The sequence below is a fragment of the Mesoplodon mirus genome, assembly GCF_964341445.2.
Source record: "Mesoplodon mirus genome assembly, chromosome: 12".
In the NCBI taxonomy this organism is placed as follows: Eukaryota; Metazoa; Chordata; class Mammalia; order Artiodactyla; family Ziphiidae; genus Mesoplodon; species Mesoplodon mirus.
This window is the reverse complement of record NC_138988.1, coordinates 63,760,465-63,788,375: the sequence shown is the minus strand read 5'-3', so window position 1 is coordinate 63,788,375 and position 27,911 is coordinate 63,760,465. Positions and strand designations below refer to the sequence as shown.

Sequence of the window (27,911 nt, the reverse complement as noted above, 5' to 3'; positions counted from 1 at the left end):
ATTGTAAAACCATTGATTATGTAATGAAATGCTTTTTATTTTATTTTATTTTATTTTTGGCTGCATTGGGTCTTCGTTGCTGAGCGTGGGCTTTCTCTAGTTATGGTGAGCGAGGGCTACTCTTCATTGTGGTGTGCAAGCTTCTCATTGCAGTGACTTCTCTTATTGTGGAGCACGGGCTTTAGGCACATGGGCTTCGGTAGTTGCAGCACGCGGGCTCAGTAGTTGTGGAGCACGGGCTTAGTTGCTCTGTGGCATGTGGGATCTTCACAGACTAGGGCCCAAACCCATGTCCATGCACTGGCAGGTGGATTCTTAACCACTGTGCCACCAGGGAAGTCTGAAATGTTTCTAAGTTATTTTTTCCTGTGACCAAATACTATAGATGAAGAAAGGTAGTGTGTCTTGCCTTTACACGTATCCAGACAATAGTCTGTGTCCAATTCCTGTAACTCAGTCTTTACTCCTTTTCTTTTCCATTTTTAATTTGAATGGGAAGATTTTTGTCAGATATTACATTTATGCATCATTTTAACATACAAACTCTATTTTTTTAAACAAACACCCATGCATCTTAACATGTCCCTCCGCTGCTCTAGTATCTAGCATACTGATATTAACGTTCATTAGATGTGGTCTCTCTCACGGACAGGGCTGGCCTTCATAACCAATAGGATATTGTAGAAATGAAGGGGTGTGGCTTCCAAGTCTAGACCATGAAAGACGCTGCAGCCCCCCCTTGCTCTCTTGGACCACTCACTTTGGGGGAAGCCAGCTCCCATGTTGCAAGGATGCTCCAGCAGCTCCTTGGAGACATCCATGTGACCAGGAACTGAAGCCTCCTGCCAATAGCCAGCACTGACTCGACAATCTTGTGAGTGAGTCACCTTAAAAGCAGACCCTCTAGCCCCAGTCATGCCTTCAGTGGCCTGCTGCCTCAACTGACATCTTGACTGCAATTCCTTGGGAGAATCTGAATCAGGACCATTCAGCCCAGCTTCATCCATGTCCCTGATCTACAGGAACTGTATGAGATAATAAATGTTACTACTATTTAAACTGCAAAAAAATAAAATGAGATAAAATAAGGTCTCTATCACCAAGGTTGGAGTCAGCCACTTAGCCTAAGATTTCACTTCAAGAAAGTGATGTTGGGGCTTCCCTGGTGGTGCAGTGGTTAGGAGTCCACCTGCCGGTGCAGGGGGCACGGGTTCATGCCCCAGTCCGGGAGGATCCCACATGCCATGGAGCGGCTGGGCCCGTGAGCCATGGCCGCTGAGCCTGCACGTCCGGAGCCTGTGCTCTGCAACGGGAGAGGCCACAACAGTGAGAGGCCTGCGTACCGCAAAAAAAAAAAAAAAAGAAAAAAGAAAAAGAAAAAAAAAGAAAAAAAAGAAAGTGATGTTGACAAAGTCAGGAAACAAACCTGGATCTCATGCTGACTCCAGAGATTGGTCTGGACCACCATTTTCATATGGCCTCAGGTTTAAAGAAAAAACATTCAGGTGCTTTACTTTAATAGATATTGTGCTTACTGAATTTTTAAAAACTTTTTTATTAAGATACAACCTATATTCAGTAAAATGACTTAATCTCAAGTATACAATAGTTCAATTGCTACACATGCCTACACTCACATAGCTAGCCCCAGACAAGACAGAGAATCTGTCTAACACCTTGAAAGCAACCTCATGATCCTTCACAGAGGATAACCACCACCATCAGAAGCCAACACTGTTATGATTTCTGTCCCCATTGATTAATTTAGTTTTGTCTGTTCTTGAACTTAATATAAATGAACAATGCAGTATCTTTTTTTAAAATTTGACTTCTCTTGCTCAACATAATGTCTGTGGGTTTATCCATGGTTTTGCACATAAGAGTGATGTGGTTTTTGTTATGGTATTGCTGTGTAGTATTACTATATGAATTATACTATGATGTACTTATATCCATTTTTCTGTGGGCAATCATTTGAGTTGTTTCCAGTTTGGAATTATTTTAAATAAAGCTGCTATGAACATTCTTGAATAGTCTTTTGGTGAACATATGAACTTATTTCTTGTAGTTAAATATCTAGGATAGAATTACTGTTTCATAAGATAGCAGTACATTTGCCCTAATAGATAATGTCAAAGACTTTCCCAAAGTGGTTGTACCAATTTTCACTCCTACTGGCTTGCCAACTGTCACTTAAAAAGGATGAAGCTGTTATGAGCATAAAATAGGTAATTAGGTGATAGTTATTATACATCATATTTTAGAGAGAGAGAAAGGATGGGAGAATGAGCATTTTATACAAGCTTTAAATATTCCTAAGAAAATTATTGTGAATGTTTTCTTGTTTATTCCTTTCCTAGAAATAATTAACTTATACAGCTGCATCAGATCCAATCATAAACACTGAGAGAAAAGTCTGTATGCTATAATTTGTATATTCTCTGAATCATGTCATAGTCATCCTACTTTTTCCAATTTAATACCCAAACATTGCTTTGCACATAAAATATAAACACATCATATTACTTTATTTGAAACATAGCTCTAGCCTCTCTAATTAAATGAATGGAAAATTCATATTTTTGGATATACTACAAGCCCTTGACAATGCAGGTTGTCACCAATTCAGATTAGATTTAAATTCTTTTAATCTACAGATAGAATACAAAGGTATTCCCCTGAATATTCTATGAGGTTTAATGAAATATTATACTCTATCATATCCCATCTGCCCAACTTCACCCCACCTTCCACCTCTCATTTTTCCATGCCCCATCTCTGTGGTTGTGAATTCAAGCACGTGTGTACCAATAGTGGAGAGACAGAAGGGAAGGATATGAGTTTCATGTGAGGGCAGAAAAATTAATCACATACATGTTATGAAATCATGTAAGCTAAAATACTCACTACCTCCAAAAACAACTCTGTTGTCCTGACCATGGCACCTGATATGTGTGCCTTTACCTTTATGTCTTCTACTGAAATGGAAGTTAAACTGAGTAGGATAGAGTAATATACCAGGCCATTATTATGAAGTATTATAAAGTATTATAAGACTTAAATTAGATGATCAAATTATCCAGCAATCACCAAGCAAAGAGTCATAGAAAATATGAGTAATTTTCAGTGAGAGAAAGAGAAATTCAGAAGTCCTGAACATCATTCCAAGTTAAAGTGCATCATGGTGGAAAGCACTGGAGGGAAAAAAGTGCCTAAGTTTTTGGGATGAAAGACACCAAAGTTCCACTTGGGCAAGTGGTATCCCTCTCTCTCTCCCTCCCTCCCTCCCTCTCTCTCTCTCTATCTCTATCTCTTTATCTTTCTATCTCTCTGTCTCTCAAGATATGGCTACATTTGCACAGCTAATTGCTAATTCTGACCTCTGGTCTCTCTTGGGTCAAAAACATATACTCTTTTAAGAAATAGATAAGTTTGCTGCTTCATCCAAAAGTCAAGATAGTGGAAAATGGAACAGTAAGAATACACAAGCAGTTTTCTAGGGCCTGGTCTTTTAACTACCCACACCTGTGCACAGGCAAGTTCAGCTCACCTGAATCAAAATATGGGCCTTGAAACCCTATCATTCAAGCCACAAGCTGTTGGAAGCCCTTGAAGACACCTAAGGAAGGTATCTTCCAGAGAACAAGGGGAAATTACTTTCTTTTCCCTCCTTATTCTGTTGCACCAAGCCCATGCCTGGTTGACTCATAAAAAGAACAGAGGAGTGAAGTCAGCAAGATGGCAGAATAGAAAGTCCCAACCCACATTCCCCCACTGAAACACAGATTGGACCAAAATACCTTTGTGAGATTCCAGTTAGGAAGCTGAAGTTCCCCAGGTGAGCACAAAGCCAAGAACAGCCTCAATGAAACAGGTAATTAAGAATAATTTCACCTTACCCACATCAGTCCCTCTCCAAGCTGACAAAAATAAGTGCCAGGAGAGATGCCCTAGCTTATAATGACTCCCTCAGGAGGGAAAAAGAAAAGTGGAGCATGCATCCAATGCTCCAGCTTTCAGCTTGTCTTGCCTCATTTGCAGCACTGAAGGAACCAGAATCATTTGGATACCTGTGGACTGCTGAGAACAAATAAAAGTGGGAGGGTGACTTGTTGTGGCTGGCATGGCTCAGCATGATCAGGAGGAGACACACAACCTGAGACTTCTCTCTCAGAAAGAGAAAAGAATGGAACATGTATTCAGCATTCTAGATTTTCAACGTGCTGCCTGAAGGAATGATACTGGTCTTGCCTGACTAAGGGTGCTGACAGGGAACCAGCACACCTGGACACCTGGTGGCCACTGAGAACAAAGGAGTGGGAAACTTGTGGTTAGAGAACTAGAGAACTTGAAGTATTACAGACAGACACCAAAGGGACAGACACCAAAGGGAGTGAAAGATTATGAGCTCCTGAAAAAGAAACCAGTCTCTCTAATTAATGAATTGCTCACACAATTCCAGAGACATCACATCCCTCCAAAAAAAAAAGGTTTCAGAATCTCTATCCAGAGTGATTGCTGAGGTATTTCCCCTGTGCAAAGCCAGTTGGTAAAGACTGGGAGAGGTAACAGTTTTTTCAAATGTGTGAATCTTGAAACAAACTATGAGATACATGACCCAATCAAAGGAACAAAATAACCCTCCAGATACTAACCCTAAAGAAAGGGAGGCATATAATCTGACAAAGAATTCAAAATAGACATCATAGGATGTTCTATGAGCTCAAGAAAATGATGCATCAACAAAGTGAGAAAAAAGACAGAAAATGTAAAGGAGAACCAAACAGAAATTTTTGGAGCAGAAAATAATAATTGAACTGGAAAATTGACTAGAGGGGTTCAAAATCATCCTTGATCAAGTAGAAGAAAGAATCAGCAGACTTGAAGACAGGTCCTTTGAAATTATCCAGGCAAAATTTTAAAGAATGACAAAGATTGAAGAAAGCCTAAATGTCTTATGCCCACCATCAAGGAGACCAATATATAGATTATGGGAGCTGCAGAAGAAGAAGAAAGAAAGAAGCAAGCTTGTTTAAAGAAATAATAACCAAAAACTTTACAAATCTAGGAAAGGAAATGGACATCCAGATTAAAGAACTCAAAGATATCCACATTAAGACACATTATAATCAAATTGTCAAAAACCAAAGACAAAGAGAGAACTTTGAAAGTAGCAAGACAAAAGCAACTCACTATGTACAGGGCACCCCATGACACAATCACCAGATTTCTGAGTAGAAATCTCACAGGTCACAAGGGAACAGGATAATATATTCAAAGTGCTCAAAGGAAAAAAACTGCCAACCAAAAATACTATATCTGGCAAAACTGTCCTTCAAAATAGAAAGAGAAATAAACACTTTCCCAGATTAAAAAAAGCTGAGGAAGTTTATTACCACTAGACCTGCCTTATAAGAAATACTAAGGAAGTCCTTCAGATTGAAAAAAAAGAATATTAAACAGCAACACAGAAGCACTGGAAAGTATAAAACTTGCTGATAAAAGCAAATATATAGACAAACTCAGAATACTGTAATTCTGTAACAGTGGTATTTAAATCACTTTTAATTCTGATACAGAAGTTAAAAGACTAAAGTATAAGCTATAACTGTGAAATTGTATTAATGAATACACAATATAAGATGATGTAATTTGTGGCATCAATAAAAAAGTGTAAAGAGGGCAGGAATAAGCAAAAATACAGAGCATTTGAAGTTATCAACTTAAAATAGATTGATATAACTATATGATGTTTTATGTAACCCCCAAGGTAACCACAAAGAAAATACCTATAGAAGATATGCAAAAGTATATTTAAAAGGAAACAAAGCATGTCACTACAAAAAAAATCAATGAAACACAGAAGACAGCAAGAGAGAAAAGAGTGACAAAAAAAAGCTGAGTCAGAAAACAATAAATGACAGTATTAAATCCTTCCTTATCAGTAATTACTTCAGATGTGAATTGATTAAAATCCCCAATAAAAGGCATAGAGTAGCTAAATGGACTTAAAAAAAAAAAACAATATCTATACTATCTGCAAGAAATTTACGTTAGAATTAAGGACACACACAGGATAAAAGCAAAGGGATGGAATAAGATACTCCATACAAATGCTAACCAAAAGAGAGCAAAGGTGGTGACACTTATATTAGTCAAAAACTGTCAAAAGAAACAAAGAAGGACATTATACAATGAAAAATGGTCAATTCACCAGCAAAACATAACAATTATAAATACATATGCACTCAACATTACAGCACCAAATATATGAGGCAAACATTGACAAAACTGAAGGGATAAATAGACAGCAATATAATAATAGCAAGGGGCTTGAATGCTCCACTTTTAATAATGGATAGAACATCCAGACAGAAGATCTGTCTGGAAACAGATCTGGAAACAGAGAATTTGAACAACACTATAGACCAAATAGATCTAAAAGACATATATAGAACAGCGACCCACCGCCACCCCCCACCACCGCAGCAGCAGAATACACATTATTCTCAAGCACAAATGAAACTTCTCCAGGACAGGTAACATGTTAGGTCAAAAAAAAAAAAAAAAGTCTTAACAAATTTAAGAAGATTGAAATCATATCAGGTATATGTTCCAACCAAAATGGAATGAAACTAGAAATTAATGCCAGGAAGAAAACTGGAAAATTCACAAATATGTGGAAATTAAACAATATGCTCTTGAACAATCATTATGTCAAAAGGGATATTAGAAATTATCTTGAGATAAACAAAAACTAAAACACAACATACCAAAACTTATGGGATGCTGCAAAAGCAACACTAAGAAGGAAATTCATAGCAATAAAAATCTACATTAAAGAATAATAAAGATCTCAAATAAACAGTCTAACTTTATAAGTCAAAGAACTAAGAAAGAACAAACTAAGCCCAAATTAGAAGAAAGACTCTCAGATAAAGAAAGAAATTATTGTGCATCACTTTTAGGCAGTCCTGAAATAAGGAGTGTATTGCAGAATACACCTCCAAGGAAACAGTAGGTCCATGAAGATGAAATAATCCATGTGGGAACAAAGAGGTGGATAATATTTTGTACATCATGGATCAACCACAGTACAGTATAAAAGGGAACGATATTAAGAAATAGTAAACCTATATGCTAAACACCTCAAAGTAGAAGTTAACTTGGGCCTCCCTGGTGGCGCAGTGGTTGAGAGTCCGCCTGCCGATGCAGGGGATAAGGGTTCGTGCCCCGGTCTGGGAGGATCCCATATGCCGCGGAGCGGCTGGGCCCGTGAGCCGTGGCCGCTGGGCCTGCGCGTCCGGAGCCTGAGCTCCGCAACGGGAGAGGCCACAGCGGTGAGAGGCCCGCATACCGCAAAAAGAAAAAAAAAAAAAAGAAGTTGACTACTTGTCCAAAACAAAAAGTGAATTTGTTAAATAATCAAACACAAATTACATGATTTGAAGAAGCTGCAATACAGCAATGCATTAATTTAGTGCATTAATCATAATCTAATACAGTACAAAAAGTCAAGTGCAAAAAAGCCCATATCTTCCACAAGTACAATTTCAAAAAGTACATTTTAAAAGATGTCTATTGTACAGTGAACATGCGAACTGAATAGACACAGACATTACTTACATTCTTTTTCTGAGTGTAGATGAAGAAATATTTGGCAAGATTTCGAATCTGATTTTTTTTTACAGATCATACATTTTAACTGAAAGAAATTTTACCCGTTTTCACACAGCAACTCTTTCATGTGTATTTTAAAATTTTTATATAGAGAGAATGCATTTACCAAAATACAGATCTACAGGAAAAGTCTCTGAAGCAAATACTAAACAGACATATTTAATCAAATTTATATTTTAGGATTAAGATGAATGGTAAGTGGGACTTCCCTGGTGACTCAGTGGTTAAGAATCCACCTGCCAATGCAGGAGACACAGGTTCGAGCCCTGGTCCTGGAAGATCCCACATGCCGCGGAGCAACTAAGCCCATGCGCCACACTACTGAGCCTGCACTCTAGAGCCTGCAAGCCACAACAACTGAGCCCATGAGCCACAACTACTGAAGCCTGCGTGCCTAGAGCCTGTGCTCCTCAACAAGAGAAGCTACCGCACCGCAACGAAGAGTAGCCCCTGCTCACTGCAATTTGAGAAAGCCCGTGCGTAGCAATGAAGACTCAATGCAGCCAAAAATAAATACATAAATAAATTTATAAAAAAAGAAAAAAAGACAAATGGTAAGTGAAATTTCACCATGAAAAGTCTATTTTAATAATGAAATATATCTAGCTTCAAAACCAAAGAATTCTAACAACATATTAAAAATTTAAATCCCTTTGACCTGTTCAACACAACAACACAACAAAAGTCAACACAGTCTTACTGTTAGAGATTCATTAAAAAAATAACTGTAATGATCATTTGTACTTACTTGTTAGTACCTTTTTTAAAGTTTTATTAAAGAAAATGCTTAATCTTCTATGCTTTTTTCTCTGTTTTGAAGTAGTTGTTTAATATTTCCATGCTTTTTAAAAGAAATAATCCAAAAAGCTTTAAAGTGTTTTTCTCTACCATACCTCCCAAATATGAAGAAAATGAAGGAATTAATTTGTTTTCTAAGCCACAATCATTTAGAAATTTTTCTATCAAATGTGAACCAACCTATTTGTGTATTATTTTGTAGGTAAACTGGGAAAAAAGTATTTCCATCTACATGAACATTATTTTTAGGTATACAGTATATTAAGTGCCTATAATATTAAAAATAAAAGATATGAATAACTTATTCTTCCCCCAAAATAATGTGAACACAAGTATGTCTATACACTAACAGGATTAATGTTTACCAAAAACTGGAACTTTCCCATGGGGACATATCATACACATGAAGTCAGATTTTATGAAATGATATAAACATAATTAATAGACTGGTAAGTATTATATTTTCAAATGTTCCCTCATTGCTGGTGGGAGTTTAAGTTTTTCTCATGTGGAATTTTTAACATCCTTACAAAGTTTTAAAAATGTTAGTAATTTGATCTTTGTTTTCTGAAGAAATTATGAGAGATTCCCATTCAGAATTAGGTAGAGGAATATTCACTGTTATTTGTATTAGAAAAACTTAGAAATAAACCAAACATACAAAAATGGAGAAATTACTAAATAGATTATCTTAAAAGACTGTCCACTATCATATTAATAGAGTATTAAAATTATATACACAATGAGTATAAATAATATGAAAATAGAGTATGAAATTATTTATACAATATTTATAAATAAATAAATATATTTATTTATTATAATATTATTTATTTATTATAATATTATAATAAATATACAATATAAATATAAATATTATACAATATAAATATAAATATAAATATAAATAATATTTATTTATTATAATATTATAATAAATATACAATATTTATCCTTATTTAGGCACATGAATAAACTCTCAGACACACTGAAATCAAAGAAAAGAAAAGATTAGGATGAAAAAGACAAAAACTTGTTAGCAGGAGTGATATGATCATGTGTGGTTTACATATATTTTAATTATTTAGGTGTTTTATTTTCTACCATCTTCACAATAAACATATTGTAATTGAAAGGAAAACACAAAATATTATATTTTCCAACTGTAGATTTTATAAGAAAGCAATTGTTTCTAAAAACAAAATTTATCCAGAAAAATATAGCACAAAAATACGTGCTCACCTCATTTCTAACTTAAATAATTTGACATTAAATATAACCATCTTCCCCAGTTCCCAAATGAACAGGTTATAGCAAAATGTAAGAAAGCATCATTATTACTTGTTTCCACATTATATTAAGGCTTACCTTCACAAAGTTTCTGCTTCATCACCTCCCTTATTTTGGATATTGCAATATAGTCTTCCACATAAAACACATAAGTAGATGAAGGCTTGTTGGCAATAGCTCTAAGTTCTGCCTCTTCTGTTTCTGAACCAACACCGATGGCAAATAATGTTATTTTACTGTCTCTTGCTGCTTCTGCCACATCCTTGACTTCATCTTGGGATTTACCATCCGTAAGGACTACTGCTATCTTAGTCAGCAATCGTGAAGACTTGGCAAAAAGGTAATCAAGGGCAAACTGGATGGCCTTTCCAGTCTTTGTGTTTCCTCCCAAGTAGTGTATGGACTCCATGGCTGCCATCAAATTCTCTCCTGATTCATGGCTCCCAAGGGGAATCTCCAGGACGGGGTAGTCACTATACTGAACCACTCCAACCTGAATAAACTTCGGTCCTATGTCAAAGTTTTTTGTGATATTGACAAGCCACTTTTTCACTATTTCAAAGTTTTCTGGGCCAACACTGTAAGAGCCATCCAAGATGAAAACTAAATCTGTTGGAGCAGTACGACAACCTAAGTGAAAAAGAAAACCATCAGAGTATATGTGTTACATAAAAAACAAAAATTAGAGGTTTTAAATGCATGAATGTTTAATTAACCAGACGGGGAATCCTTTCACATGTATATACATAAAGTCGCCACAATGTATAGTTTAACTATCTTATAATTTTGTATGTCAATTATACCTCAATAATGTTGAATTTTTTTAAAAAAGACAATAGTAACCAGTAGTTCATAAGAGCTTTGATTAACTATTGATACACTGCTTAGCTTATGAAAATTTTTTATAAATGAAGGCTATGATTTTTGTTATTTTTTAATTAGCTTGTCAATTTAAGTATTAATGATTCAGCTTTAAAAATAGGGAATAGGGTCTCTCCCTCTCTCTCTCTCTCTCTCTCTCTCTTTCTCTCTCTCTCTTTTTCTCTATTACTCCTCTTCCTCTTCCTCTTCCTCTTTCTCTGTTATGTGAGGACACAACAAGAAAGCAACCACCTGTAAGCCAAGAAGAGAGCTCTCACCAGAGCCCAACCACGCTGGCACCTTGACCCCAGACTTCTAGCTTCTAGAACTTATGCAGGCCTCTCACTGCCATGGCCTCTCCCACTGCAGAGTGCAAGCTCCGGATGCGCAGGCCCAGCGGCCATGGCTCATGGGCCCAGCCGCTCTGCGGCACGTGGGACCCTCCCAGACCGGGTCATGAACCCGTGTCCCCTGCATCGGCAGGCGGACTATCAACCACTGCGCCACCAGGGAAGCCCTGAATGTGGATCTTGATGTTTGAATATGTTTTAACCTTGCACGATGTCTATACTAACAATGTATGGGTTGTTTGATAAATAAATATTTAAAAATTAAAATTAAAAAATTAAAAAAAATAAGGAATAGTGACTTCCCTGGTGGTCCAGTGGTTAAGACTCGGCACTTCCACTGCAGGGGGCATGGGTTTGATCCCTGGTCTGGGAACTAAGGTCCCACATGCTGCGCCATGTGGCCAAATAAAAAAAATAAAAATAAGGAATAAAAAATGGATGCTGTATATGAATATGATATCTAGATATCTCTTTGTAGGGGCAGGTATTACTATAAAGCAACATTTTATTGTATTTCTCCACTGAATAAATGAAAACACAAAAAATTTTAATAAATGAATGATTTTCAGCTATAGACTAACATCATTGTTTTAAGTTATCAGTGAAATATGTTTAGTTTAATGCTAACCTGAAATATTTATAAAAATTTATATAAACCAATGAATGGGGGGAAGAAATTAAAAACAAATTTTCTGTCATCTTCAGGACTAAAGTAGCCAGCAAAGATCCACATTCTTGATATAGTTGAGAAAATGTAAATGAACCCAGGTTACAAAAGCAGTCACTCTTGCACTACATGCAAGGTGAATGTTTAAAGGTCTGATTGCTCATCTTCAGTCACAAATGTAGCCAAAACAATAGCTCATGTGAAGTGAATCTATGTTCAAGGGCATAAAGCTATTCCTTTCTCTGTAAAGATTCTTATTTCAAGATACCAGGAAACATGTGATCAGCACATCTTAGAGTTCTACCAGGAAAAAAAAAAGACTATCTGTGGTGTAAGTTATACCCAGACAAGTTCTAAGCACTTGTGAAAAGAAAAAATAATCTTCTTTGCAGCCACTATGGAAAACAGTAAGGAGTTTCCTCAAAAAACTAAAAATAGAGTTGCCATATGATCTAGCAATCCCACTGAGCATATATCTGGACAAAACTATAATTCAAAAAGATACATGCACCCTTATGTTCATAGCAGCACTATTCACAATAGCCAAGAAATGGAAAAAACCTAAATGTCTATCAAAAGATGAATGGATAAAGAAGACGTGGCTCATACATTCAATGGAATATTACTCAGCCATTAAAAAGAATAAAATAATGCCATTTGCAGCAACATGGATGGACCTAGAGATTATCATACTAAGTGAAGTAAGTCCGAAGGAGAAAGACAAATACCATATGATATCAGTTATATGTGGAATCTAAAATATGGCACAAATGAGCTTATCTACGAAACAGAAACAGACTCATAGACATAGAGAACAGACCTGTGGTTGCCAAGGGGAAAGGGGGGTGGGGGAGGGATGGGCTGGGAGTTTGTGATTAGTAAATACAAACTATTATGTATAGAATGGATAAACAACAAGGTCCTACTGTATTGCACAGAGAACTATATTCAATATCCTATGATAAAGTATAATGGAAAAGAATATAAAAAAGAATGTATACATATTTATAGCTGAATCACTTTGCTGTACAGCAGAAACTATCACAACATTGTAAATCAACTGTACTTCAATAAAAAAAGATTTCCTTAACTCTCTTTTCCACAGTACACAACATGCTTCTAACCGTATCTCATTCTTTCAGTATGTATATATTGAATACCTGTTCTGTCCTTGATATGCTAGGTACTGGCTTCAAACATACTTGAGATATCTCAAAAAGCTCCCAGCCTAGTTAAGATGGACACCTGGCTGGTTAGAGAAAGTACAAAGAATTATGAGAACATTGAAGAGAAGGTGGCAACCTAACTATGTCAATCCAGGGGCAGTTTTGTTGGAAGGCTGAGATCAGAAAGCAAAGTTTTAACCAGGTCAAGAGGAGGACATTCTAATCAGAGGGAGCAGCAAGTGCAAAGGTCCAGAGGTGAGAGACAGACACAGCCCCAAAGACAAACTGGTTTGTTTGAGTAATTCCAATGGTTTTGAAACTGCACTCCTTCTCAGGTAGGACTTGAACTCACTCACACCTCAGAGTGGGGCTTGAACCCGTGATCCCTGACTAGGAGGGGACTCGAAACCACTGTCTTTGGATTAAAACCACTCACCTGGGGTCAGGACTTACTGAAGCTCAGGTTCTTCTGTCTCCTCACAGAAGAAATTCAGCGTGAGGCAAAGTGGAAAGCAAAGAGTGAGTTTATTGGCATAGGACGCTTGGGACAGATAAGCGGGCAGGCAAGGGAGTGCAACCCCAGGAACAAAGAGCCCCAGGAACAAAGAGGGCTACATTTTTATAATCAAAGAAAAAGTGGGGAAGGGAGAAGACGACCTTCTTCCTCGTTCTTGGGCAGACATCAAGACTCATATCACTAGTTCCTCCTTTGGCCCTATATGGTCTAACCAGGTCTAACTGCCATAGCACTGTTTAAATCATATGTATATCAGCAAAAGGGTGGTGACATACACTAAAATATGGTAATTCATCTCAGGTTTGGGTATAATATCCCCTTTCACCTGGTTTCTTTCCCTTTTCACCTCTATTTCTGTCTTGGTTACATGCAGAAACGTTACTCTGCAAGGGCTATCAACTCCCTGACTTCATGTAATAAGATTCAGAGCCAATATCTATTGTCTTGTATTTTAACTATCAGGGTTTGTGGCTTGAGTGTGCCTGGCATTTGGATGCACCTGGTCTTCCTTCAAGGTTGGGTAGATTGTTGCTAGGTTACTGGATTCTTTTCTTGAGTGGTCATTAGCTTACAACGGTCTCCCAAACTCCCTTAAAATTCCCTTTCTGTCTTTAATCCCTTGGTGGGATTTCTAATCTGACTATTTAATTATCCTACTCTATCTCTATCAGTTTGAAGTGGCCAACAGGAAGGAACAGCTGTACTTGCTGCCTTTTTCTCTAACCTCTGCACTCAACGCAGCTAAAATACTACATGGGACAAGGATCCCATGTCCTTGGACATGATGAGTTAGAAGAGGATGAGGTGAGTCACGGTAATGAGATACCAAATTTTACATCCTGTGGTGTTACTCAGGTTAATGGTCTCCCTTAAGTAGTGTCTGGATGCCCAATTTAAAGTTATAATAAGGATGGTTTATTTTCTGTATATATTGCAAATAAGATATTATAATTGCAAAGATCGGTATCGGAGAAAAAAATGTTTGGTGACAATTAGTATTTTTGCAACTCCTTGGAGTAAATCAATCAATCAACCCATCTCTCCCTCTCTTCACCTTCCTCACTTCCTCCTTTCCTCTCCTTCCTTTCCATTCTTTTCCTTATCTTTGTCCACTTACATATTTGGGATGATGACAAAGCTCCCATGAAGAGGCCTCAATTTCACCATTATCTCACCTCACCTATCACAGTAACTAGCAGAAGTAAACACTATTGTCAGGTGAACACGTATCACAGTCAAGAAGTTCCCCACCCCACCAAAAAAAAGTTGTCAAAACATGGGTTTGTCTCACAAATATAACTGTGATTATGACACCATCGTAAGATGCTATATGGCAGATGATGTCTCAGTGCAGGGGGTGTGAGGGACACTATTCCAACAACCTCTGTCATGGTGACCACTGCCAGACATCAGGGTAGGGATGGCAAAACTGGGATTCTGCCCAAAGGCATTTTTTTTTTTTCAGTACGCGGGCCTCTCCCTGTTGTGGCCTCTCCCACTGCCGAGCACAGGCTCCGGATGCGCAGGCTCAGCGGCCATGGCTCACGGGCCCAGCCGCTCCGCAGCATGTGGGATCCTCCCGGACCAGGGCATGAACCCGTGTCCCCTGCATCGGCAGGCAGACTCTCAACCACTGTGCCACCAGGGAAGCCCAAAAGGCATATTTTTTAACCCAAGGGAATGAAGTTTTCCTGTTATTTTTGGAAGCTGAACAGGGATGACAGAGTTATGTTTTTATTGGGGTTTTGTGGGAGAGACAAAAAGACTGGAAGGTTGTGTTTGCAGGACTCTTCGAGGTTTCCCTTCCTCGATGCTATGAGGCTCACTATTGCCTGGACCTGCGAGTGTTTGTATATCACTCGATTCAGTGGTTACAAATTCTTACAGGGTTATTCTTGGCCCTTTCTACCCCTTTCTAGAGCCATGGGGCATTTATTTCATAACTGCATGGACACAAAAGCAAGTACTGCCATTTATAAACCCCAGACAAAATACCACTCCAAGAAACCTCCTCCTCAGAAAGGTGAATCACCAGTGTCATAGGAAAGGAATGCACTGAGGATGAAAAGAAGTGTTCAAATACTAGTTACAGCTCCGACCAGATGTATGGCACTATGCAAGGCTCATACATTTTATGCATCTTTTTTCCCACTCAAAAAACAAAGAGTATCTACCCCATAAAGTGCTTGGGTGGATTAAACTATAAAAGGGTTAGGCAAACATTAAATATTATTTTTTAAAATATTTTAAGCCAAATTGAATCAAATTGTCAAATCATCTGATTTAACTGTTAGAGAAACCATAATTCATTTATAGTTAGGGGGTTTATGTTTATGAGTTTTAAAATATACATATAAACACACTTTTAAAAAGAAGTAAACTGTCTTTTTAAAAATAGGATGGCCTACTTCTCTCATGCAAGCTTTCCTACAGGCCATCATAATAACAGTCACCACTTACTGAATGTCACCATGCTAAGTCATTTAGATGCATTATCTTATTATCTCTATGAGATAAACTCATAGGATGGTCCTGATAGACATCCTGGGAAGGAGGTACTTTCTTTATCTCCATATTATGAAGCTTATATAAATGGCTGAACATGGATTCAATACCAGAGTGTTTATTCCAAAGCCTGGGTCAATAAAATGCACTATTACCATAGAATTTTCTCAAAATGACTTCTGATAGCTTTTCTTCCCAGTTAATGTGTAACATAGCAATTCATTTATTTTAGGGAATCACAGCATCAAAGACAATAAGAATAAGATCCTTAAAGCCATTGTTAGAGCTCCTCTAATTTGATTTCCACAATCAATGTGTTGATAACAAAAAGACAATGCTGATGGTTCTTACTTGATCTTATTTCCCCATCTTCAGCTAATACAGAATTCTGAAGAAGCAGGACCAAAATTATCCAAAGGAATGTAATATGGTGAGCCATGTTTCTGTTTTTGTTCTAATGTTTTGGTTTTAGGATTCCTAAAAAGAAAGAGAAAAAAATAAAAGAAAGTTAAATATATTAGAAAAATAAGACAAATACCTTACAATCATAAGTTTGAATTTTTAAATTGCAATACCCAGTCAAAGCACAGTTAGTTTTTGTTAACCTTAAAATTAACTTATGTGCCCATAATAGCCACATTTCAAATATATAATACAAGACAACAATGAATGGGAGCTGAGGATGAATGTGATTAAGTTTTTAATTCATAATCATCTTGGACAAGCAAAAACTTTTCTAAAACTTTAAACTTTGCTCAAAATATTTACTAGAATCCCCCTTTTAGCATAGCCTGCAGAGCCCTGTCACATTCTTTTTATTATCTCAGTGGTAGCACATATCCTTCTTTTAAATGTGTATTTGCATTTAAGAAACATTCAAAGGGTATCTGGTAAAAAATATCTATAGGATAAAGCTGAATAATAGGATTTAATTTTTTAATGGGCTGTATTTATAAACATTAGGATCTATTTTGTTTAATTCATCAAGACTCGGTTATGAGACTAATATGTTTTCTAAGTTAGTCCAAGGACTTCACTCCTGGTTAGAATGTGGAACATAGCCAAAGACTGTCACTCTCAACAATGAGAACATGTCAGATAAACTATAAAACTATAGGTTTTTAAAACCCAGCAGAAAAGACAGGGTTTAAAGAAACCTAAAAGAGCTAAATTCCAAAAGTTATTAATACTTTATAGGACAGAAAAGATTCAAGGCTGCTTTTGTCCCTAGTAGAAAGGGAAACCTGCTCAGGAGGAGGAAGAATTTGCTACGGTACAGAAGCAACCAGTCAAAGCTGGAGTGACATATTAGAATCCCAAGGGGTCCCAGCCACAGAGCAAGGATGCCCCTAGCCAGCAATTCTTCCCCAGGAGCCTTAACTGGGTACACGGAATAGACAAGTAATACAGAGAATATTGAAAGCAGTATAAAACAGTCCAGAGAGATCCTCTCCTTCCCTCTCCCTGTTCAAGTCCCCAGGGAATTCCTCAAATACAAATCCTTGTCTTGCTGAAGGTTAGGGGAGAAGCCACAGAACTGAGAAAAGTCCCTCCAAGGTACTCCAGTCCTTCACTACTGTGGAGAGACATATCTCAAACAGCAGAAAGGACAAGAGAGAAAAATAGAACTCAAATACAAAAAGCTGGAAACCATACCAACAAGCTGAGACAAATCTCCCAAGGGTCTCCCAAAATATGAGAAGAAACAAAGTTTTATGTCTGATCTGGAGAAAAACACTCAATATAAGCAGATCCAGAAATTATCTAAATGTCAGAAGTATCAAGCAGGGTTTATAAAAAGGCTATGATGAACATGTTAAAGGATCTAATGAATAAGATGGACAACAATTGCAAAAATATGTGAAATTTCAAAAGAGGGATGGAAACTATTAAAAAAAGATACAAGTGAAATGCTTTCAATGAAAATATATATCAAAAAAGAAATCATGCAGTGAGCATGCATACATCAGAGGGAAAGATCAGTAAACTTGAAGATAAGTCAATAGAAAGTATCCAAAATGAAACCCAAAGTCAGGGGAAGAGGGGTGAGAAATAAAAGGAACAGAGCATCTGAAATCTGTGAGACAGTATCAAGTGGTCTTGATTTAGCTTCTCAGATGGAAAGGAGAAACTGAATGAAGAAATATTTTTAAATACAATGGCCAAGAATTTTCCAAATTGACAAAAGCTACCAACAATCAGATCAAACACACCCCAAGGAAAGTACAAAGTAAGTCATACCTAGGTATATCATAATCAGTTGAAAGTCAAAATAAAAGAGTAAATTCTTAAAACAAACCAGAGAAAAAAAGACACATGACATACAGAGGAACAACAATAAGAATTTTAGATGGAAATTTCATGGTAATAAAATGGGCAATGGATCAGAAAGATATAAAAATCCTAAATATGTAGATATCTAATAATAAAGCTTCAGAATTCCTGAAGAAAAGATTTTTTAAAAAAACTAAAGAAATAGACAAATTCAAATCATAATGTGAGATTTTAAACATCCACTTTTCAATGATTTTTGAAGTAGATAAAAAAAATTTAGTAACAGTACAGAGGTTTGAAAAACTTTATCAACCAACTTCACCTAGTTGACATTCATAGAATGCTCCACCTAACAACAGCAGAATATACATTCTTTTGTAATGCATATGAAAGTCATCAAAATAGACCATATGCTGGAGAAAAAACAAGACTCAAATTCCAAAGAAATGAAATCATGCAGATTATGTTCTTTGACCTAAATGGTATTAATTAGAAAAGGAAGAAAATCCCAAAATACTTGGAATTAACCAATATATTTCTAAATAATCCATGATTTAAAAAAATATCAGAGGGGACATTTTAGAGTATTTCAACTGATCAATAATTGTTTAAAAAATCAAAATTTTATGATACAGCTAAAGCACTACTAAGAGAGAAATTTTGGCTTTAAAAGCATATACTAGAAAAGAAGAAAAATGAAAAATCAATATCTAGGCTTCCATCTTAAGAAAATAGAGAAAGAACAACAAATTAAAACTAAAGAGTAAAAAAAAGAAGAAGAAGAAAAAAGAAAGAAAGAAAATTATAATCAATGAGATAGAAAATTGAAAAACAATAAAATTAAAGAGTTAATTCTTTGAACAAATAAATATGCTTATAAATCCTAGCAAGAATAATCAAGAAATAAGACAAAAAACATAAATTACCTAAGTCAATATTGAAACAGGAGATGCCACTATAGAGCTTACAGATCTTAAAAGGATAATAAGTAGACAGATGAAATGGACAAAGTCTTAAGATACACTATTTATTGAAACTGGTCTAAACTGAAATTATTAAAGAAATAGAATTTATAACCAAAACTTTTCCCACAAAGAAAATTCCAGTGCCAGATAGTTTCACCAGTAATTTCTACAAACATTTAAGGAAAAAAATAATAATCATTTTTATGAAATACCATTAAATGTAAATAGAAGAAGAGGGAACTCTTCTCAACTTTTAGTATGAGGCCAAAATAAAATGATATGAAAAGTCTACAGCTTAGATCACACTGAGTGGTAAAAGACTGAATGCTTTTTCCCCAAAATTAGTAAAAAGTTAAGGATATATTCTCACATCACTTCTATTCAAAAACGTACAGGAAGTCCTAGCCAGTGCCATATTCAAAATAAGAAATAAAGACTATAAAGGAAGAAATAAAACTGTAATTAGTTACAGACAACATGATTACCTACATAGAAATTTGAAATCTACCAAAACACTATTAGAACTAATAAGTGAATTTAGCAAGGTCACAGGACACAAGGTTAATAATTTTTTAAGTGTTTCTATATAATAGCAACAAAATGGTGGGGGGATATAATATATTCAATAGTATCAAGGCATCATAAACTTAGAAATAAAGTGAATGAAAAATGTGAAAGACCTCCACACTAAAATATATAATACATTGTTGAGAGAAATTAAAGAAAGAAAATAAGTGGAGTAATCTATATTCATGGGTTAAAAGACTCAATATTGGTTCCATCTTTATCCTCAAATTGATCTAAGGATTCAACACAATCCCAATCAAAATCACAGCAGATTTCTAAAAGAAACTGACAAACTCATTCTAAAATTCTTACAAAATGCAAATGATTTTGAATTAGAAGAACAATCTTCAATGAAGAAGAACAATCTGCATAAAAAACAATCATGATTGAAAAGAACTAAGTGAGAGACTTTATACTATCTGATTTTGACTTACAGTCATCTAGCTACAGGAATCAAGAAAGTGTGTATTGGTGTGGGGATAAATATATTAAATGGAACACAATAGAGTTCAGAAATAGACCCACACTTACATGGTCAGTTGATTTGCAATAAAAGTGTCAAGGTAATTGAATAGAAATGGAAATTCAATAAATGGTGCTGGATCAACAGAATAAACAATAAAATTAACCTTGACCCCATCTCATTCCATATGCAAAAATTAGATGAAGCATATATCTAAGTGTAAAAGCTAAAACTATAAGGCTTCTAGAAGAAAACAGGAGACTCTTTTCACAACCTTGGGATTAGGCAAAATTTCTTAGGACACAAAAAGCACTATCAATTTAAAAAATAGATACACATTAGATTTCACCAAAATTAAAAGATACCATTAAGAAAGCAAGTCAATATTCAGAATAAAATACTTACAAAAATGACTCTCATAAAGATTATATATTTTTTAATACTCCTACAAATCAACAATAAAAAAGAAAACAATCCAATTTTTTACATGAGTAAAAGTCTTCAACAGACTTTTTAAATTATTACTTAAGAAAATACAGAAATGGACAATAAGCATATTAAATGGTTCTCATCATTAGTCATCAGAGAAGTGTATGCTAAAACCACAATAGGATATCATTTCACACCAACTAAAATGGCTAAAATTAAAAGACACAGTATCAAATGTTTATGAGGCTATGTGGAGAAATTGGAACTCATACATTTTTGGTCAGAGTGAAAAATGATGTTACCCCTTCAGAGAAGTGTTAGGTTCAGTTTCTTACAAAATTAAACTATGAACAGCAATCCTTCTGCTAAGTATATAACCTAGAGAAATGAAAACATGTTCCAACAAAAAAGACTTTAACAGTGTTTATAGTAGTTTTATTCATAATAACTCCAAACTGAAAATAACTCAAATGCTATCCACAGAAAAATATTGGATAAACAAGTTGTGTGGTTATATTCACATAATGGAAGAGAGCAACAAAAAAAATAATAAACTTTCTTTATACCCAACAACATGAATAACTTTAAATACATTCTATTTAATGAAAGGAGCCAAACACAAAGGAATACACAGAGCATGATTTCAGGTATACAGAGTCCCAAGATAGAAAACTAACCTGCAATGCTAGAAATCAGGAAACACTTGCCTTTGATGGGAGAAGTCAACTGGAATGTGGCACAAATAAACTTACTGGGTGTTAGAAATAGTCTACATTTGCAGTGATGATATTTGTGCACATAAATTTTTCTAAGGCCATTAGACTGAAGGCTTAAAAACTATATAAATTGTTGTATATAATTTATATCTCAGTGAAAAACAGTAAGTCCAAAATCATCACTGTCAGTTTTTAAATTAGGCTGGCCCTCTGGACAAAGAGCTATAAAGGTCAAAAGATGTCAGCAAGGGGCTTCCCTGGTGGCGCAGTGGTTGAGAGTCCGCCTGCCGATGCAGGAGACACGGGTTCGTGCCCCGGTCCGGGAAGATCCCATATGCCGCGGAGCGGCTGGGCCCGTGAGCCATGGCTGCTGAGCCTGTGCGTCCGGAGTCTGTGCTCCGCAACGGGAGAGGCCACATCAGTGAGAGGCCCGCATACCGCAAAAAAAAAAAAAAAAAAAAAAGATGACAGTGAGAAGAATTTTTGGTGAGTCATCACCAGGATGTACTGTTTTATGGCAACAATGTGTACTAATAAATACTGACTAATTTCCTCCCCAAAAGCCTCAAAATTAAGTTATTCTGCTCCTCTACCAAAAATATCCTCATTATTTCTATATGGTATCTAATTCCTTCAGAATCCTTGGGCTAAAATGAATTGTTTACTTGTATTATATTCTAGATTGACAATCATTAATGTAGACCATATGAAAAGGGCATTAAATAAATACTGCCACCATGTTACCTCACCAATGAAACATAACTCATATACTTCATAAATATACTTTACGGCTATTTAATTGTACATATGCTTATGCACGATGCATATAAACTGAGGCATATCAAGTTTTACCATTTACTTTAATCACCTGGGGAGCTTGTTAAATATATGGATGCCTTAGCCCTACCCATTAGCTTCAGATTGCAGGGCAAGGAAAGGGCCAAGCATTTAAAATAAAATAAAGTAAAAAGCTTCCCATAGGCTAATGTCCACCAAAGTTCTAGAAATTCTGGTATAAGGCAATGCAGAAATGATAAGAAAAGAAAAAAAAAAAAAAACTCCTATTCCTCCAGTAGAGAAGTAAGTTAGCAACCCCAAATAGGAAAGCATATCACAGAGAATCTCTACAATCAAAACTTTCTAAAGATTGGCTACTCAGAGAGTAGTCAGGCAAACTTAGCATCCCCAATTTTCAAAGGTTAATATGCATACAAATCTGTTAGAAATTCATTAAAATGCACATTCAGTAGGTTTGGTTTACCACCTAAGATCGTTCATTTGAATGAAGGCCTCTAAGGACTATAGGAACATATGCCATCTTTCAACATAGAAAATTCTGTTTTGGAAAAATTTAACTTTTTAATGCTAAATAAAGAGCTCTTCATAGATAATGAAAAAGGAAATTACTTTTAACAAAATGTAGGAATGTAGGAATCTCAACTGAGCTCACCTGCTAATGCGGAATATATACTAGGCTAACTATTCATCCACCAGGCAATCCAGATTATAGATTTAACACTGCCCCCAACCCACTATAATTTCATATCTTTCTTATAGTGTTCTAGTGTTCAAAAAAAAAAAGGAAATGAAACTGGTGATCTGTAATCTTCCTTTCAACTACAAAGACAATAATCCATATTCTACAGCCTCATAGGATTATTGTGAGAAGGAAAATTTACGATGTACAGTGTGTGAGACAACACTATGTCATTTAATCTCGGCAAGTGTTTGAGGGAAATAAGGCTGACTTAGAGAACACGGCTTGACTCTCAGAAACAGACTCACAACTTACACTCAGGTTCTCTCACTCCAGAATTCTTTCCACTATTCATTCAATGACAAACATTTATCAAGTTACTATTATGTGACAGATACTCTTTTAGGTGCTGGGAATTCAGAAGTGACCCAGATAAACTAGATAAGGAATCTGCTTTCGTGGAGTTTATGTGCCAGATTTTAAATATATGATTGAGTGAGATCATTTCAGATAGTGGTGGGTGCTATAAAGTAATGAAAACAATAATGTAAACTTGGGCCAGGAGCAGAGGAAGAGCTGCTCTCAATTTGGAGCTCAGAGAAGGCATCTGAAAGGATGACCTGTGAGCTGACACTTGAAGGAATGTGAAGGAGCCATCCTTGCCAGGAACTGGGAACCAAACTTTCCTCTGTGGATGGAGCAAGTTTGCTTGTTCTAGGAACAGAAGGAAGGTCAGTGAAGGAGTGAGGGAGGAAGAGGAGGAAAGGCAGAAGCTACAGGAAGGTAGCAGGACTCCACGAGGTATGTTACATTTTGAACTGTTTCCCTTAAATGCAAAGTGAATCCATGGAGGGTGTGAAGCAGTTGTGCATCATGATGAGGTTTTCACATTGAGTAGAGCATCCCACTTTCAAAATCAAAGAGCTCTCTAAAATTTAAGAATTAGTGGATTCTCAGAGAAACGAGATCAATTGATAATTATCCTCTTTTAATTTTCATCTCTCTTCCATTTCTTAAATTTATCTGTCATATCATATTCCACTGCCACTGTCACTAATATTTTATGAAAATCAAAATAAATACTTGTAAGTCAATTTCTGAGAACAGTGGGTACAAATGAAAGCAACTTCCTTGTCTCCTTGCAATGAATGCATCTTTCATTGGGTCCACTGGCTGGAAAGGCATGGGAATTCGCATGAGGAGCCACCAGGAACACATAAAAGCTTTGAAAACAAGGGACTGTCACGAAAAATGCCATCTCAAAATGTGGTTGCTGAGCTTGGTTGTAAAGGCGTGGGAATTCGCGTGAGGAGCCACCAGGAATGCATAAAAGCTTTGAAAACAAAGGACTGTCAGGAAAAGTGCCATCTCAAAATGTGGTTGCTGAGCTTGGTTGTAAAACCTTCAAATAAATTAGAAGACTAAAAATAGTCCCCTCTTGAGACACTAATACTCATGCTTCTTTATATGCTCTGTCTTTGAACTAAATTGTAAAATAGGAAAAGGTGGGGAAACTGAAATTCTGGTCCTCACATTTTTACACACACACGCACACACACACACACCTATTGTGTTCTATATTTTTAACATTAAGGTGGTAGGAGGAAGCATCAACTGGGACAGGTAGAATTGAGAAAGGCAAAATGCTGGCAAACCAGTGAAAGAATTAAGAATAGGTTCATGTACATATGTATGTATGTAAAGTTTGGTTCGTTTGAGTGATCATTAAAACAACAGAACTAAATGTAATTTTTGGAATTTCATAGGTCAAAATATGCCCCCCAAAATATGTAATTAATCAATGCCACCTTGATTGTGTAAACAGTTCATGGTCAACTAAGCAACTGACATTTGTTATCATACTTCTCTAAACAAAAATCTAATATGGTAGCCAGACAGGTAAATATAAATACCCATTTTATAGACAGGAGGCTAAGGGATTCCAAGAAGCTATTATTTTACATTTTGCACAGTTTGCTCTCATGTTGCAGAGTGGATGACTGCTTTCTTGATCTGTTTATAGAGTATATCACATAGCATCCATTAAAGCTGCACAAGAAAAAATGAATGGCAGTAACTTGGTAGAGTTACTGTAGTTTGGTGGAGAGGTTTAAAATCACATCTCTTCTTTAGAAGCCATAGCAGCTTCTAAATATTCAAGCAATGAAAAAATATACGTCTGTGTAATCATTTGAAATGACACCAGTAAAAAATAGTCAAGGAACATGGAGTACAGTGTACTTTATTTGCCTATGCCAGCAAATCCACTAAAATCAGGCCGTTGGATTCTGTTAGTAATTTTATGCTGTGCTTATAAATATAGCTCTTTTTCCTATCCCTAAATTCCTTTTATATTAACATATATTAACCTAATTTTTTTTTCTTAACTCAGCTCTAATTTTTACAATAAAGTATCAGGAAAGCAAAGACATCATTCAGAAAGGGAAAGCTAATAACATTTTGATCTTGGAACTCAGGTCAAATTGTTCTCCAACTTCCTAATCTTCCAATTCTTCTATGAAACACAAAAAAGAATGCTGGATAACAAGTCATGCAGTGTGAGTTCCGGTCCTAGCTTTGCCTTGTTTACCTGCTTAGAAAATAAAATGTAAGCATTTGCAAAGCTAAATAGCAATACAGGATAATAAATGGATAGATAAAAGAGGAGCCAGGGTGAAATAAAATGGGTGGAAATAAGCAATTAATGTTCAAGTGATATGAAGAAAATCATCAATAAGCAACTCCAGCACCCCAATTATGATTTCTAAATACCATTTCTCATCAAAAGAAACGAGGCTTTTTAGGGAGAATAGCAGATTCCAGATCTGGGGGACATGAGACATGAGACAGAGAAATCTTGTCACTCTAAAAACAAGGAATGTCTCAAAAGCGACTGGGATTATATCAAAAGGACCCAAGAGCTAAGTTGAGGGGCTCCCATGAGCTAAAGAGAAAACCATCTGATCATTAAAAATAATAGTTACTACAATGGATTGATGTACAACAATTTAATAAACCTATGAATTCATGATGATAAATACAAAAAACAAAAAACAACCATTGGTCACCTTTGGAGGTTGCTAGGGTACAAATAAAGAAAAAGAATCAAGCATTTGTCCTACTTTTCCTACATGGATAATACTTCAGGGTAATAAAACAGTTAATGATAAATGCCAGAAGAATATAATTAGAATTAGAAAATCATATTTTGCAACCACTAATGAAATATGGATGTAGGCAAGGATCACCAGTGTGCCGATATGACTGGGTGAAAAGTTAGAGAGGAAATAGGACAGATGCATTGCTTGACTACACCTGAACCCACTCACCTTCCTTAGCATTATTAAGGTAGAATAAGACGTATGTTCCTCCAGACATGACCTAATAAGAGCACATGTCCATCTGTGAATAATTTTTTTTTTTTTTTTTTTTGGTGGTACGCGGGCCTCTCACTGTTGTGGCCTCTCCCGTTTCGGAGCACAGGCTCCAGACGCGCAGGCTCAGCGGCCATGGCTCACGGGCCCAGCCGCTCCGCGGCATGTGGGATCTTCCCGGACCGGGGCACAAACCCGTGTTCCCTGCATCGGCAGGCGGACTCTCAACCACTGCGCCACCAGGGAAGCCCTGTGAATAATTTTTGGTCAATAAAACGTAACACCTGAATCTACTCAATTCTCTGTATCCGCCCAGTTATAAGAAATTCAGGCATCTATTAAATGACACCAAGAGGATGAAATCAGCAAAAGTGAAAACTTGTGCAATTAATATATAAGTGGCAAGAAAATAAAAGTAAGGGGACTTAAATTAAATGCAGTTGTGGACCCTGTTGGAATCCTGATTTAAACAACAAACTGTAGATATTTTTGAGACAGAGAAAATTGAACATGGACTGGGTATTAGATGATATGCACCGTTTTTTAAAATTAATTGGGTGTGATAGTAGCATGGTGGGTTTTTTTGCTTTAGCTTCTTAGGTGTTTGAAGAAAAAAAGATATAATAAAAGTATCAATATAAACCACCCAGTGGGGAAAATATTTGTAACAGATATAATCAACACAAAATTGTATCCAGAACACAAATTGTCTATTCTAAATGTTTTCTAAGATGAATAGTAAACCCAATTTGTTTTGTCTTATTCTTACTTTAAATCTTTCTAATGGCCAGAGTTTACTAAAAAATATGTCGTGAAATTCCTAGGTGAGGCTAATAGCAGCATTGTACTAACAGAGCATGTGTGATAGTACTGTAAACACCAGCCATGGCATGGAAGAAAGCAATATATTGAAGTATTTACCTCCATTCAAAGACAGGAAAAAAAAAACCCTCATCTAGTTTGCTAGATGAGGGTTGTAGTAGTGTTTCTACTCTAAACTAATTAACCAAATTGGGGGTAGGGATTGGGAGGGCTGTAGCTTAAATGCATATGTGATATACATAGTAATTAGTATAATTATCCTCCCTTTTTTAAAACAAATGTTATTTCAGTGGGTCATTCTCTGAAAATTCAAATTTATTTTTCTTCATTAAGTTGCCCCCCTCTCACAGTTACTAGTTTCAAATTAAACTAATTTAAAGCTGCCTAATTAATAAAATACCTCTATACTTTTATCAAAACTCAGTGACTGTCTATGCCCACACCAGCAATTCTAAGCATGATGCTATATGAGTAGTTATTTTACTGATTTTTCTAACCCAGTTTGATGAGTTTCAAAGATTGTGAAATGGTCAAGTGAACACTGGAGCATAGGACGGCACCAATTCAAGTTTCCTGGAGTGTTTAAGAGACTTGGTTTAACCTGAATAATTTACTCCTAAATCATTCTTAAGCCTAAAATAATTAGTGCTAAGCATTTCATTAACATTCCTTATACTCAAACTGTAGTTATGATACACTAAAGGGTTTCCTGGAAATGCTTTATAGTAACTTGGGGCCTCATATAATTGATATGTACTGTGTACTCAGGTTCATTTTTAAAGGTTTAGATCATTATTCTTCTATTTTGAATTATCATGGCTCTATGACTGCTATTGAGAGTAAACCACTGATATATTATTTAATATTAATTGCTAGTCAGAAACAGAGCCCCTCACAAAATAATATTTCTATAATGAATATGAACCACTTAGGTGATTTTATACTATAGTTTTGCTACAAATACAATAACTGATCTTACTCTGAGGTATT

General features: G+C 36.0%; 1 protein-coding gene across 1 annotated transcript in view; it reads right to left on the bottom strand.

The window, feature by feature from the left end:
* Positions 1-27,911, bottom strand: part of COL21A1 (collagen type XXI alpha 1 chain) — a 179,095-nt gene that overhangs the window by 111,632 nt on the left and 39,552 nt on the right. Inside the window, exons 2-3 of the mRNA XM_082637999.1 lie at positions 16,186-16,311; positions 9,847-10,398 (exon numbers count right to left, since the gene is read on the bottom strand). Of these exons, the coding sequence (XP_082494125.1) occupies positions 9,847-10,398; positions 16,186-16,273 (640 nt within the window). The 5' untranslated portion in view covers positions 16,274-16,311. The remainder of the gene's footprint in view (positions 1-9,846; positions 10,399-16,185; positions 16,312-27,911) is intronic.